This window comes from Oncorhynchus tshawytscha, linkage group LG05 (genome assembly GCF_018296145.1).
Source record: "Oncorhynchus tshawytscha isolate Ot180627B linkage group LG05, Otsh_v2.0, whole genome shotgun sequence".
NCBI lineage: Eukaryota > Metazoa > Chordata > Actinopteri > Salmoniformes > Salmonidae > Oncorhynchus > Oncorhynchus tshawytscha.
Window position 1 is genome coordinate 73264209 of NC_056433.1, and position 13082 is coordinate 73277290.

General features: G+C 44.6%; 1 protein-coding gene across 1 annotated transcript in view; it reads left to right on the forward strand.

The window, feature by feature from the left end:
- The window catches only part of LOC112251848 (pituitary adenylate cyclase-activating polypeptide type I receptor), a 59999-nt gene extending 54287 nt beyond the window's left edge, over nt 1-5712 (forward strand). Inside the window, exons 7-13 of the mRNA XM_042322343.1 lie at nt 1881-2034; nt 2226-2286; nt 2424-2493; nt 2693-2784; nt 3030-3159; nt 4083-4124; nt 4451-5712. Of these exons, the coding sequence (XP_042178277.1) occupies nt 1881-2034; nt 2226-2286; nt 2424-2493; nt 2693-2784; nt 3030-3159; nt 4083-4124; nt 4451-4795 (894 nt within the window). The 3' untranslated portion in view covers nt 4796-5712. The remainder of the gene's footprint in view (nt 1-1880; nt 2035-2225; nt 2287-2423; nt 2494-2692; nt 2785-3029; nt 3160-4082; nt 4125-4450) is intronic.
- Nucleotides 5713-13082: the final 7370 nt, after the last annotated feature.

The following is a 13082-nucleotide window of genomic DNA, read 5'->3' on the forward strand; positions in this document are numbered from 1 at the left end:
GTGGATAAAGTGTTACCTGTCTAACAGAACACAGAGGGTGTTCTTTAATGGAAGCTTCTCCAACATAACCCAGATAGAATCAGGAATTCCCCAGGGCAGCTGTCTAGGCCCATTACTTTTTTCAATCTTTACTAATGAGATGCCACTGGCTTTGACTAAAGTCTCTAAGTATGCAGAATAAGATAGTCCTAACTGCAACTCTTAACAAATAACTGTAGTTAGTTTCAGAGTGGGTGGCAAGGAATAAGTCAGTCCTAAGTATTTCTAAAACTAAAAGCATTGTATTTGGGACAAAACATTCACTAAACCATAAACCTCAACTAAATCTTGTAATAAATAATGTGGAAATGGAGCATGTTGAGATGACTAAACTGCTTGGAGTAACCATGGATCGTAAACTGTCATGGTCAAAACATATTGATACAACAGTAACTAAGATGGGGAGAAGTATGTCCATAATAAAGCACTGCTCTACCTTCTTACCAACACTATCAACAAGACATGTCCTACAGGTTCTAGTTTCTACCTTCTTAACAACACTATCAACAAGACAGGTCCTACAGGTTCTAGTTTCTACAACACTATCAACAAGGCAGGTCCTGCAGGTTCTAGTTTCCACCTTCTTAACAACACTATCAACAAGGCAGGTCCTACAGGCTCTAGTTTCTACCTTCTTAACAACACTATCAACAAGGCAGGTCCTACAGGCTCTAGTTTCTACCTTCTTAACAACACTATCAACAAGGCAGGTCCTACAGGCTCTAGTTTCTACCTTCTTAACAGCACTATCAACAATGCAGGTCCTACAGGCCCTAGTTTCTACCTTCTTACCAACACTATCAACAATGCAGGTCCTACAGGCCCAAATTTCTACCTTCTTAACAACACTATCAACAAGGCAGGTCCTACAGGCCCTAGTTTCTACCTTCTTAACAACACTATCAACAAGGCAGGTCCTACAGGCTCTAGTTTCTACCTTCTTAAAACAACACTATCAACAAGGCAGGTCCTACAGGCTCTAGTTTCTACCTTCTTAACAACACTATCAACAAGGCAGGTCCTACAGGCTCTAGTTTCTACCTTCTTAGCAACACTATCAACAAGGCAGGTCCTACAGGCTCTAGTTTCTACCTTCTTAACAACACTATCAACAAGGCAGGTCCTACAGGTTCTAGTTTCTACCTTCTTAACAACACTATCAACAAGGCAGGTCCTACAGGCCCTAGTTTTGTCACACCTGGACTACTGTTCAGTCGTGTGGCCAGGCGCCACAAAAAGTGACTTAGGGAAATTGCAGTTGGCTCAGAACAGGGCAGCACGACTGGCCCTTGGATGTACACAGATAGCTAATATTAATAATATGCATGTCAATCTCTCCTGGCTCAAAGTAGAGGAGAGATGGACTGCATTACTACTTGTATTTATGAGAGGTATACCGTGAAATGCTTACTTACAAGACCTTAACCAACAGTGCAGTTCGAGAAGAGTTAAGAAAATATTTGTTTTGGTGCTACTCGCTGTTTATCATCTATTCATAGTCACTTCACCCCTACCTACATGTATAAATGACCTCAGCTAACCTGTACCCCCAACATTGCGGGGGTACAGGTTAGAGGTAAGAGTAGGGGTGTTAACCCCGGTGTCCTGGTGTCCTGACGAAATTCCCAATCTGGCCCTCATACCATCATGGCCACCTAAACATCCTCAGCGTCCAATTGGCTCACTCATCCCCCCTCCTCTCCCCTGTAACTATTCCCCAGGTCGTTGCTGTAAATGAGAATGTGTTCTTCATCAACTTACCTGGTAAAATAAGTGTAAAATAAAAAATTAAAGAGCTGAGAAAACTCTGATATTGATGTTGGTGTGTGTGTGTACTGTAGATGGCGTGTAAGTCAGCGGTGGCCTTCTTCCAGTTTAGCATCCTGGCTAACTACTTCTGGCTGCTGGTAGAGGGCATGTACCTCCAGACCCTCCTGGCCCTCACCTTCGTCTCACACAAGAAGTACTTCTGGTGGTACACACTCATCGGCTGGGGTAAGTGACCTTCTCCTTTTTACTTTCTCCGTGTCCTCGTCTCTCTCCTTCTTTTCTCCTTCCCTTTGTCCTTCTCTTTTTACGTCTTTCCCCCTGTACTTCTCTCTTTACGTCCTTCTCTCTCCTCAGCAACTCAAAGAGGAATGGTTTAGTAAGGACACCTAGCTGATATTGTCCTCTGCATCTGTTAGGTCTCCCAACTACAATACTGTTGGTGTGGGTTCTGACACGCAACTTCTATGATAACCGAGGGTAAGAAACTTATGTTTACTATAATCTTACTCTGAATTGATATTGTCATGTGGCCTATATACATGAATACTAAAGTATTGTTGGCGGTTGGAATAATAATGTACTGTATAATATCATGTGGTTCTGTCCTGATGTAGTTGCTGGGACGACACTGATGTGGCCTTCATCTGGTGGATCATCAAAGGGCCAATAACAGCATCACTACTGGTGATTGGCCTAACCCTAACCTAACCCTAACCTAACCCTAACCTAACTTAACCCTAACCCTGGTTTCATGTCCACATCCCAGTTCTTCCTAACCCAATTCCAACCCAAATCCTAACTCCACTCTAAACCTAATCCACCCAGTGTTGTAAAGTATCCAGTCCTAACTCCTCCTCTTCCTCCTCTTCCTCCACTGCTCCAGGTCAACTTCATCATCTTCATCAATGTGATCCGTATTCTGGTACAGAAGCTCAAATCTCCAGGCGTGGGGGGCCATGACACTGGCCACTTCATGTGAGTCTCAGAGAACACACACACACACACACACACACACACACACACACACACACACACACACACACACACACACACACACACACACACACACACACACACACATACACACATACATGTGTAAAAGGTGGTTTGGTGAGCCAGACACAGAGACATTATTGTGACTCTTATCTGTTTCTCTCTCTCTCTCTCTCTCTCTCTCTCTCTCTCTCTCTCTCTCTCTCTCTCTCTCTCTCTGTGTGCAGGAGGCTGGCTAAATCCACTCTGTTCCTGATCCCTCTGTTTGGGATGCACTACATGGTGTTTGCCTTCCTACCAGAGAACACAGGAGAGGAGGCCCGTATCTTCATAGAGCTGGGCCTGGGATCCTTTCAGGTAGGGGCGTGGTAGGGGTGTGGTAGGGGTGTGGTAGGGGTGTGGTAGGGATGTGGTAGGGGTGTGGTAGGGGTGTGGTAGGGGTGTGGTAGGGGCGTGGTAGGGGCGTGGTAGGGGCGTGGTAGGGGTGTGGTAGGGGTGTGGTAGGGGCGTGGTAGGGATGTGGTAGGGGTGTGGTAGGGGTGTGGTAGGGGTGTGGTAGGGGCATGGTAGGTGCGTGGTAGGGGTGTGGTAGGGATGTGGTAGGGGCGTGGTAGGGGTGTGGTAGGGGCGTGGTAGGGGTGTGGTAGGGGTGTGGTAGGGGCATGGTAGGGGCGTGGTAGGGCGTGGTAGGGGTGTGGTAGGGGTGTGGTAGGGGTGTGGTAGGGGCGTGGTAGGGGTGTGGTAGGGGTGTGGTAGGGGTGTGGTAGGGGTGTGGTAGGGGTGTGGTAGGGGTGTGGTAGGGGCGTGGTAGGGGCGTGGTAGGGGCGTGGTAGGGGCGTGGTAGGGGTGTGGTAGGGGTGTGGTAGGGGCGTGGTAGGGGTGTGGTAGGGGTGTGGTAGGGGTGTGGTAGGGATGTGGTAGGGGCGTGGTAGGGGTGTGGTAGGGGCATGGTAGGGGCGTGGTAGGGGTGTGGTAGGGGCATGGTAGGGGTGTGGTAGGGATGTGGTAGGGGCGTGGTAGGGGTGTGGTAGGGGTGTGGTAGGGGTGTGGTAGGGATGTGGTAGGGGCGTGGTAGGGGTGTGGTAGGGCGTGGTAGGGGTGTGGTAGGGGCATGGTAGGGGTGTTCGTAGGGGTGTGGCTGTGTGCCTGCGTGCCTGCACACGTGGTTTGGGTGTGCCACTACTGCCTAAGGGAATGTGTGTTACAAAGTAAGGTACATTTGACATGTAGCTAGTTAATATAACTGTAAAACTCACTTTGCATTCCTTCTTCTTCCTCAGGGCTTTGTGGTGGCTCTGCTCTACTGTTTCCTAAATGGAGAAGTAAGCAGTAACCAACATAATTACAATGACAGAATTAGAATCTAGGATTACAGTGATTTTGATTGAATAACTCGCAGTGTTCTTAATGCAGAGACAAATAGCCCAAATAGCCCTTCGTTTCTGATTGACTGCTATCTCAAGTCTCTGATGTCAAGATTATTTTATGTACTGAACGCTGTGTACAGACCTCTCAATGTGCTTTCAAATGACAGAGTGCTCTCTCTCTTTCTCTCTCTCTGTGTGTGTGTTTGTGCCTGTGTGCGTGCATGCATATGCGCGCGTGTGTGCGTGCGTATGCATGTGTGTGCGTGCATTCGTGTGTCCAGGTGCAGGCAGAGCTGAAGAAGCATCTATGGAAGTGGCAGATCCAGGGTTATCTGCGCTATAGTAGGAGAAGACGTACCCTCTTCACAGAGAGCTCCACTGTCACACAGATCTCTGTTCTGGAGAAGTCCTCCCCCAAGGAGCTGCCCTGCATCAGCGACACACACATACTCACACACATCGACAAACACACACTCACACACACTTCTGTCCCGAGCTGTACTGACACACAAACACTCACACACACTGACACACAAACACTCACACACAGCTCTGTCTCAATCTGTGACGACACAAACACTCTAACACACAACACCGACTCACTCACACACAACTCAACAGTCTGAGAGAACAAAAAATCCCGCTATCTCTCTCTCTTCCCAATCCTCCCTCTTCTTTTCTTCCTCCCCTCTCTCAAGGATAGACTACACATTGACTCTGCAGTGCCCAAATCTCAGATAGGCCTCTCAGTCTAGAGAGATCTAAATGTTGTTACATAGACTGAGCTGTCTGTTGTGTTGACTCACTGGCTTGGCTGTGTGGCTCCATAGACTGAGCTGTCTGTTGTGTTGACTCACTGGCTTGGCTGTGTGGTTCCATAGACTGAGCTGTCTGTTGTGTTGACTCACTGGCTTGGCTGTGTGGCTCCATAGACTGAGCTGTCTGTTGTGTTGACTCACTGGCTTGGCTGTGTGGCTCCATAGACTGAGCTGTCTGTTGTGTTGACTCACTGGCTTGGCTGTGTGGCTCCATAGACTGAGCTGTCTGTTGTGTTGACTCACTGGCTTGGCTGTGTGGCTCCATAGACTGAGGAAGAGTAATACAAAAAAAAGCAAATTATCGCAATGGCCACAGATTGACAAGATTGCCAAATGAAGCTAACTTTATAGTGTCTACAATATACTGTATCTTCCATAGTACAAGTAAATACACAGCCTTGTCTGTCAGGGCTTTCTAAATGGACTGTGCTGTGTTTGGGTGGGTTGCTGCTATTGTTGCCAGACATGGACTTGCTGGCTGTGTGGTCTGGACACTAGACACTAGTGGACTCTAGTGGATGCTAGTGGACTCCAGTGGACTGCGCTTGTGTCCATAGTAGAAATGGACTGGCCCCGGTGTGTTAGAAATGCAGAGTAGTGATAAATTGAACATATTGATTGAGAGGAAGAGGTTCAACTGACCTCTCTCCCCTTATCAACCTGAAGGAAAAGGTTCAACTGACCTCTCTCCCCTCATCAACCTGAAGGAAGAGGTTCAACTGACCTCTCTCCCTCATCCTCTCTGAAGGAAGAGAGGTTCAACTGACCTCCCCTCATCAACCTGAAGGAAGAGTTCAACTGTCATCAACCTGAAGGAAAAGGTTCAACTGACCTCTCTCCCCTCATCAACCTGAAGGAAGAGGTTCATCTGACCTCTATCCCCTCATCAACCTGAAGGAAGAGGTTCAATTGACCTCTCACCTCTCATCAACCTGTAGGAAGAGGTTCAACTGACCTCTCTCCCCTAATCAACCTGAAAGAAGAGGTTCAACTGATCTCTCTCATCAACCTGAAGGAAGAGGTTCAACTGACCTCTATCCCCTCATCAACCTGAAGGAAGAGGTTCAACTGACCTCTCACCTCTCATCAACCTGAAGGAAGAGGTTCAACTGACCTCTCTCCCTCATCAACCTGAAGGAAGAGGTTCAACTGACCTCTCTCCCCTCATCAACCTGAAGGACGAGGTTCAACTGACCTCTCTCCCCTCATCAACCTGAAGGAAGAGGTTCAACTGACCTCTCTCCCCTCATCAACCTGAAGGAAGAGGTTCAACTGACCTCTATCCCCTCATCAACCTGAAGGAAGAGGTTCAACTGACCTCTCTCATCAACCTGAAGGAAGAGGTTCAACTGACCTCTATCCCCTCATCAACCTGAAGGAAGAGGTTCATCTGACCTCTATCCCCTCATCAACCTGAAGGAAGAGGTTCAATTGACCTCTCACCTCTCATCAACCTGTAGGAAGAGGTTCAACTGACCTCTCTCCCCTAATCAACCTGAAAGAAGAGGTTCAACTGATCTCTCTCATCAACCTGAAGGAAGAGGTTCAACTGACCTCTCCCCTCATCAACCTGAAGGAAGAGGTTCAACTGACCCTCTCTGAAGGAAGAGGTTCCCCTCATCTCTCCCTCATCAACCTGAAGGAAGAGGTTCAACTGACCTCTCACCTCTCATCAACCTGAAGGAAGAGGTTCAACTGACCTCTATCCCTCATCAACCTGAAGGAAGAGGTTCAATTGACCTCTCACCTCTCATCAACCTGTAGGAAGAGGTTCAACTGACCTCTACCCCCTCATCAACCTGAAGGAAGAGGTTCAACTGACCTCTCACCTCTCATCAACCTGAAGGAAGAGGTTCAACTGACCTCTATCCCACATCAACCTGAAGGAAGAGGTTCAATTGACCTCTCACCTCTCATCAACCTGTAGGAAGAGGTTCAACTCACCTCTCTCCCCTAATCAACCTGAAAGAAGAGGTTCAACTGATCTCTCTCATCAACCTGAAGGAAGAGGTTCAACTGACCTCTATCCCCTCATCAACCTGAAGGAAGAGGTTCAACTGACCTCTATCCCCTCATCAACCTGAAGGAAGAGGTTCAACTGACCTCTCTCCCCTCATCAACCTGAAGGAAGAGGTTCAACTGACCTCTATCCCTCATCAACCTGAAGGAAGAGGTTCAACTGACCTCTATCCCTCATCAACCTGAAGGAAGAGGTTCATCTGACCTCTCCCCTCATCAACCTGAAGGAAGAGGTTCAACTGACCTCTCTCCCCTCATCAACCTGAAGGAAGAGGTTCAACTGACCTCTACCCCCTCATCAACCTGAAGGAAGAGGTTCAACTGTTCTCTCTCCCCTCATCAACCTGAAGGAAGAGGTTCAACTGACCTCTCTCCCCTCATCAACCTGAAGGAAGAGGTTCAACTGACCTCTCTCATCAACCTGAAGGAAGAGGTTCAACTGATCTCTCTCCCCTCATCAACCTGAAGGAAGAGGTTCAACTGACCTCTCCCCTCATCAACCTGAAGGAAGAGGTTCAACTGACCTCTCTCCCCTCATCAACCTGAAGGAAGAGGTTCAACTGACCTGAAGGAAGAGGTTCTGACCTCTCTCCCCTCATCAACCTGAAGGAAGAGGTTCAACTGACCTCTCAACTGACCTCTCCCCTCATCAACCTGAAGGAAGAGGTTCAACTGATCTCTCTCCCCTCATCAACCTGAAGGAAGAGGTTCAACTGACCTCTCTCCCCTCATCAACCTGAAGGAAGAGGTTCAACTGATCTCTCTCATCAACCTGAAGGAAGAGGTTCAACTGACCTCTATCCCCTCATCAACCTGAAGGAAGAGGTTCAACTGACCTCTCACCTCTCATCAACCTGAAGGAAGAGGTTCAACTGACCTCTCTCCCCTCATCAACCTGAAGGAAGAGGTTCAACTGACCTCTCTCCCCTCATCAACCTGAAGGAAGAGGTTCAACTGACCTCTATCCCCTCATCAACCTGAAGGAAGAGGTTCAACTGACCTCTCACCCCTCATCAACCTGAAGGAAGAGGTTCAACTGACCTCTCTCCCCTCATCAACCTGAAGGAAGAGGTTCAACTGACCTCTACCCCCTCATCAACCTGAAGGAAGAGGTTCAACTGACCTCTACCCCCTCATCAACCTGAAGGAAGAGGTTCAACTGACCTCTATCCCCTCATCAACCTGAAGGAAGAGGTTCAACTGATCTCTATCCCCTCATCAACCTGAAGGAAGAGGTTCAACTGACCTCTCTCATCAACCTGAAGGAAGAGGTTCAACTGATCTCTCTCATCAACCTGAAGGAAGAGGTTCAACTGATCTCTCTCATCAACCTGAAGGAAGAGGTTCAACTGATCTCTCTCCCCTCATCAACCTGAAGGAAGAGGTTCAACTGACCTCTCCCCTCATCAACCTGAAGGAAGAGGTTCAACTGACCTCTACCCCTCATCAACCTGAAGGAAGAGGTTCAACTGACCTCTCTCCCCCTCATCAACCTGAAGGAAGAGGTTCATCAACCTGAAGGAAGAGGTTCAACTGATCTCTCTCATCAACCTGAAGGAAGAGGTTCAACCTGAAGGAAGAGGTTCAACTGATCAACCTCTCTCATCAACCTGAAGGAAGAGGTTCAACTGATCTCTCTCATCAACCTGAAGGAAGAGGTTCAACTGATCTCTCTCATCAACCTGAAGGAAGAGGTTCAACTGATCTCTCTCCCCTCATCAACCTGAAGGAAGAGGTTCAACTGATCTCTCTCATCAACCTGAAGGAAGAGGTTCAACTGATCTCTCTCCCCTCATCAACCTGAAGAGTACAGAGAAGAACAACCATGTCTACCTTATAGATTGTAATGCAACATGTTGCACAGTGCACAAGCATGTATGGAGCACTACACTGTAAAGATGATTATTTATGTAGACCTTGTTTTTTGTTGTTATTAATTGTCTTAAAACCAGTTGAGCTGACAGCCGTTTTGTACTGTTTCGCTATGGCTTTAGTCATCCATCTAGCAAGAGGGCAATATTTTAATGGAGTAGTGTTGTTTCCCCCCAGAAAGCTGTGACCTTTGGCTTTCACCTGGAATTGTTTATCTATGTCTGAGGAAAAAAACACTTTTCAACCCATATGATCTAGTACACAGTAAAAGTATACTAAAACAAATACAACAATTATGAAATGATAAAATAACGTACAGTTGGGAATGAATAATCCTTTTCATACTTTATAATATGTCCATATATAGTTATAATCTGTTTTCGGAACATCTACCCAAAATATTTCACATTCTTTATTACTTGACCAAACATACAGTTCCTTCGGAAAGTACTTTCTCCACATGTTGCTACGTTACAGCCTAGTTCTAACATGGATGAAATGAAACTAAATCCTCAGCGATCGATACACAATACCCTTTAATGCAGAGCAAAAACAGCTTTTTAGACATTTAGCAAATGTATAAAAATGTTTTAACAGAAATACCTGATTTACATAGGTATCCAGACCCTTCGCTAAGAGATTTGAAATTGAGCTCAGGTGCATCCTGTTTCCATTGACCATCCTTGAGATGTTTCTACAACTGGATTTGAGTCCACCTGTGGTAAATTCAATTCATTGGCATGATTTGGAAAGGCACACACCTATCTATATAAGGTCCCACAGTTGACAGTGCATGTCAGAGCAAAAACCAAGCCATGAGGTCGAAGGAATTGTCCGCAGAGCGCAGAGATAGGATTGTGTCAAGGCACAGATATGGAGAAGGGTGCCAAAAAATGTCTGCAGCATTGATGGTCCCCAAGAACTCAGTGAAGTTTGGAATTGCCAAGACTCTTCTTAGAGCTGGTCACCAGACCAAACTGAGCAATCAGGGGAGAATGTCCTTGGTCAGGGAGGTGACCAAGAACCACATGGTCACTCTGACAGAGCTCTAGAGTTCCTCTGTGGAGTTGGGAGAACCTTCCAGAAGGACAACTATGTCTGCAGCACTCCACCATTCAGACCTTTATGGTAGAGTGGCCAAACGGAAGCCACTCCTCAGTAAAATGTACATGAAAGCCCACTTGGAGTTTGCCAAAAGGCACGTAAAGACTCAGACCATGAGAAACAAAATTCTCTGCTCTGATGAAACCAAGATTGAACACTGACCTGAATGTCAAGCGTCACGTCTGGAGGAAACCTGGCACCATCCCTATGGTGAAGCATGGTGATGGCAGAATTATGCTGTGGGGATGTTTTTCAGTGGCAGGGACTGGAAGACTAGTCAGGATCGAGGCAAAATGAACGGAGCAAAGTACAGAGAGATCCTTGATGAAAATCTGCTCCAGAGCTCTCAGGACCTCGGACTAGGGAGAAAGTTGACCAAACATGACAACAACACTAAGCACACAGCCAAGACAAGGCAGGAGTGGCATTGGAACAAGTCTCTGAATGTCCTTGAGTGGCCCAGCTAGTGCCCGGACATAAACCTGATTGATCCTAAAAATAGATGTGCAGCAACGCTCCCCATCCAACCGGACATATCTAGAGAGGATCTGCAGAGAAGAATGGGAGAAACTCCCCAAATACAGGTGTGCCAAGCTTGTAGCGTCATACCCAAGAAGCGTCATACTGTAATATGTAGCGTCATACTGTAATCGCTGCCAAAGGTACTTCAATAAAGTACTGAGAAATGGTCTGAATACTTATATAAATGTAATATTTCAGTTTATTTTTAATAAATTAGTAAAAACGTCTAAAAACCTGTTCATGCTTTGTCAATACAGGGTATTGTGTGTAGATTGATGAGGGAAAAAAATATTTAATCAATTTTAGAATAAGGCTCTAATGTAACAAAATATGGAAAAAGTCAAGGGGTCTGAATACTTTTCCGAAGGCACTGTATCATGACATTAATGATAGTCAAAATCTGTTACATTTGTGAACGTCTCAATCAACATTTGGGCCATTTAAACAGCATGCTTCCCTCTTATAGACAAGGGGAGAAGGGCTATGTAAAGGCATCGATTATGTCGCTCTGACCATATGCAATGTGTCTGCCTCCAAAGTAAAACAAATGTTTGACTTCCACACAAAATTACTTCTTTACTTATTTTAGGTTTAAGGAAGTGTGTAGATTGCCTTCTTTATCGTAGAGCTCTGTTGTATTTAGATCTGCCTGCTCGAGACAAATTCAGTGATTGCTTTGCCATGTCTGTGCTGTGAAGCAGTCGAGCTGGATAAATGTTTTTCTAAGGACCGCCCCTTTGATGTCACATTGCAGTGAAGTGATATAAATCGATGTAATGATGAAACTGACCAGCAGAGGGAGGCAAATACAAGTTTATTCGACAGAGGAAGGTCTGCATTGCTGTCTTCTGACAAAACAGTGGGAAGTCAATAAAATAAGTAAGGTAAACATTTACATATTTTTAAAAGTAATTCTAGTGCACCATTTCAGCGACTGTCAGTTTAAGAGGTTTTAATGTAGAAGTGTACATAAACATGAATGAATGAGATTATAGATTGTTGATAAGAGATTATAGATGATAGCGATATAGAGATGTATAGATTAAAGAGATAATATAAATTATAGAGATGATAGATTATATAGATTAGATTATAGAGATGATCGATTATAGAGATGATAGATTATAGAGATGATAGAAATTATAGAGATGATAGATTATAGATAGTCTAGATTGGTTTTTCTTTTGAAACTTTATACTCCCGTTTTCTTGGACATTGCATTTATTTAGAGATTTTATTAACACCAAAGTCAGCGTATTTATGTCAAAACTGTTTCAAAGTGTTCTATATTTCTGAGCAATCTGTACAACATATACCCATTACACATCTTAATTATTTAATTTTGAACATGTTCATATTTTGTATCATGTACACATATATGTAGGTACTAGATTTATTTAGTTGTATAATAAAATGAGTAAATTAATAAAATATAATACAACTTGCATTTCAATAGAATTATATCATTTGTATATCAATTTATTGACAAATTGCAACAATGTGTTGTTACATACTTCGTGTACCAACAATGCTTTTTAGGGAAAGGACATTTTCAAGAGGTTGCAACTGTACAGTATGAGTATGTTTTCAGATATTTGTATTGTGTAGTTGGGAAAATGGACAGGTTTTGGATTATCTTGACTGTTTATTTCTTGGTGTCAATAGTTGCATCTCTCCACAAGGGAGCACTGTAGAATCATATTTTATGGGGGACATTTTAGTACCTTTCCAGAAGATAAACAAATCAGAAGTAAATGGGTATTGTACATGGTTAAAGTATTCAGTGTATATAAACATGAAACACTATATTAAAAAGCCATTCATGCTTTGGAGCTTGTGACCTCCTATGTGAATCTGTGATTGTGGGAAAAGGCCCAGACGATGACCTCTGGTACCTTTACCATGTACTACTGGTCTGTGTTGCTCATATATGCATCTGACATGTAAGGCAATCATCCCATGTATTCATATTATGAATTATATCAATTATAATATGTCATTCTTTTGTGGAATATGATGCATACTATGCTAAGATATCCTGCACTTTGATTAATTTGATATAAAAAAAGCTGTATACTCTATTATAACATGGGCAGCATAATATAATAGTGTGCATGCTTCTTTGTTGGGTTCAAATTGTGACAAGAACATGGAACTGATCTGAACTGAACAAGACTTTTATTGACTGTGAGACTAAGCTACTGAAAGGATCAATGGATGTAGCACTTTGACTTGTAAACTGCTTTTGTGGTATTGTGGAGTTGAGATGGTGTAATATTCACATCTGTGTGCGAATTGTGTTCTCTCTCTTCTGAAGCTGTAAAAAACTGAAAGCTCTTTCCCCCCTAACAGGTTCCTGGCTACAACATTACTGAACATTTCTGATGTGATGCTGTTTATTTAGAGGGCTAGCCTGGTGCCTGATCTGTTTGTGCTGTTTTGCCAACTCCTATCGTCATGTCATGTTTGGCATGACACTGGACATACGAGTTGGCAAAAAAGCACAATCAGATCTGGCACCAGGCTAATACAGGGCTGTACTATAAGTCCAAATAACAAACACACATACACAACATCA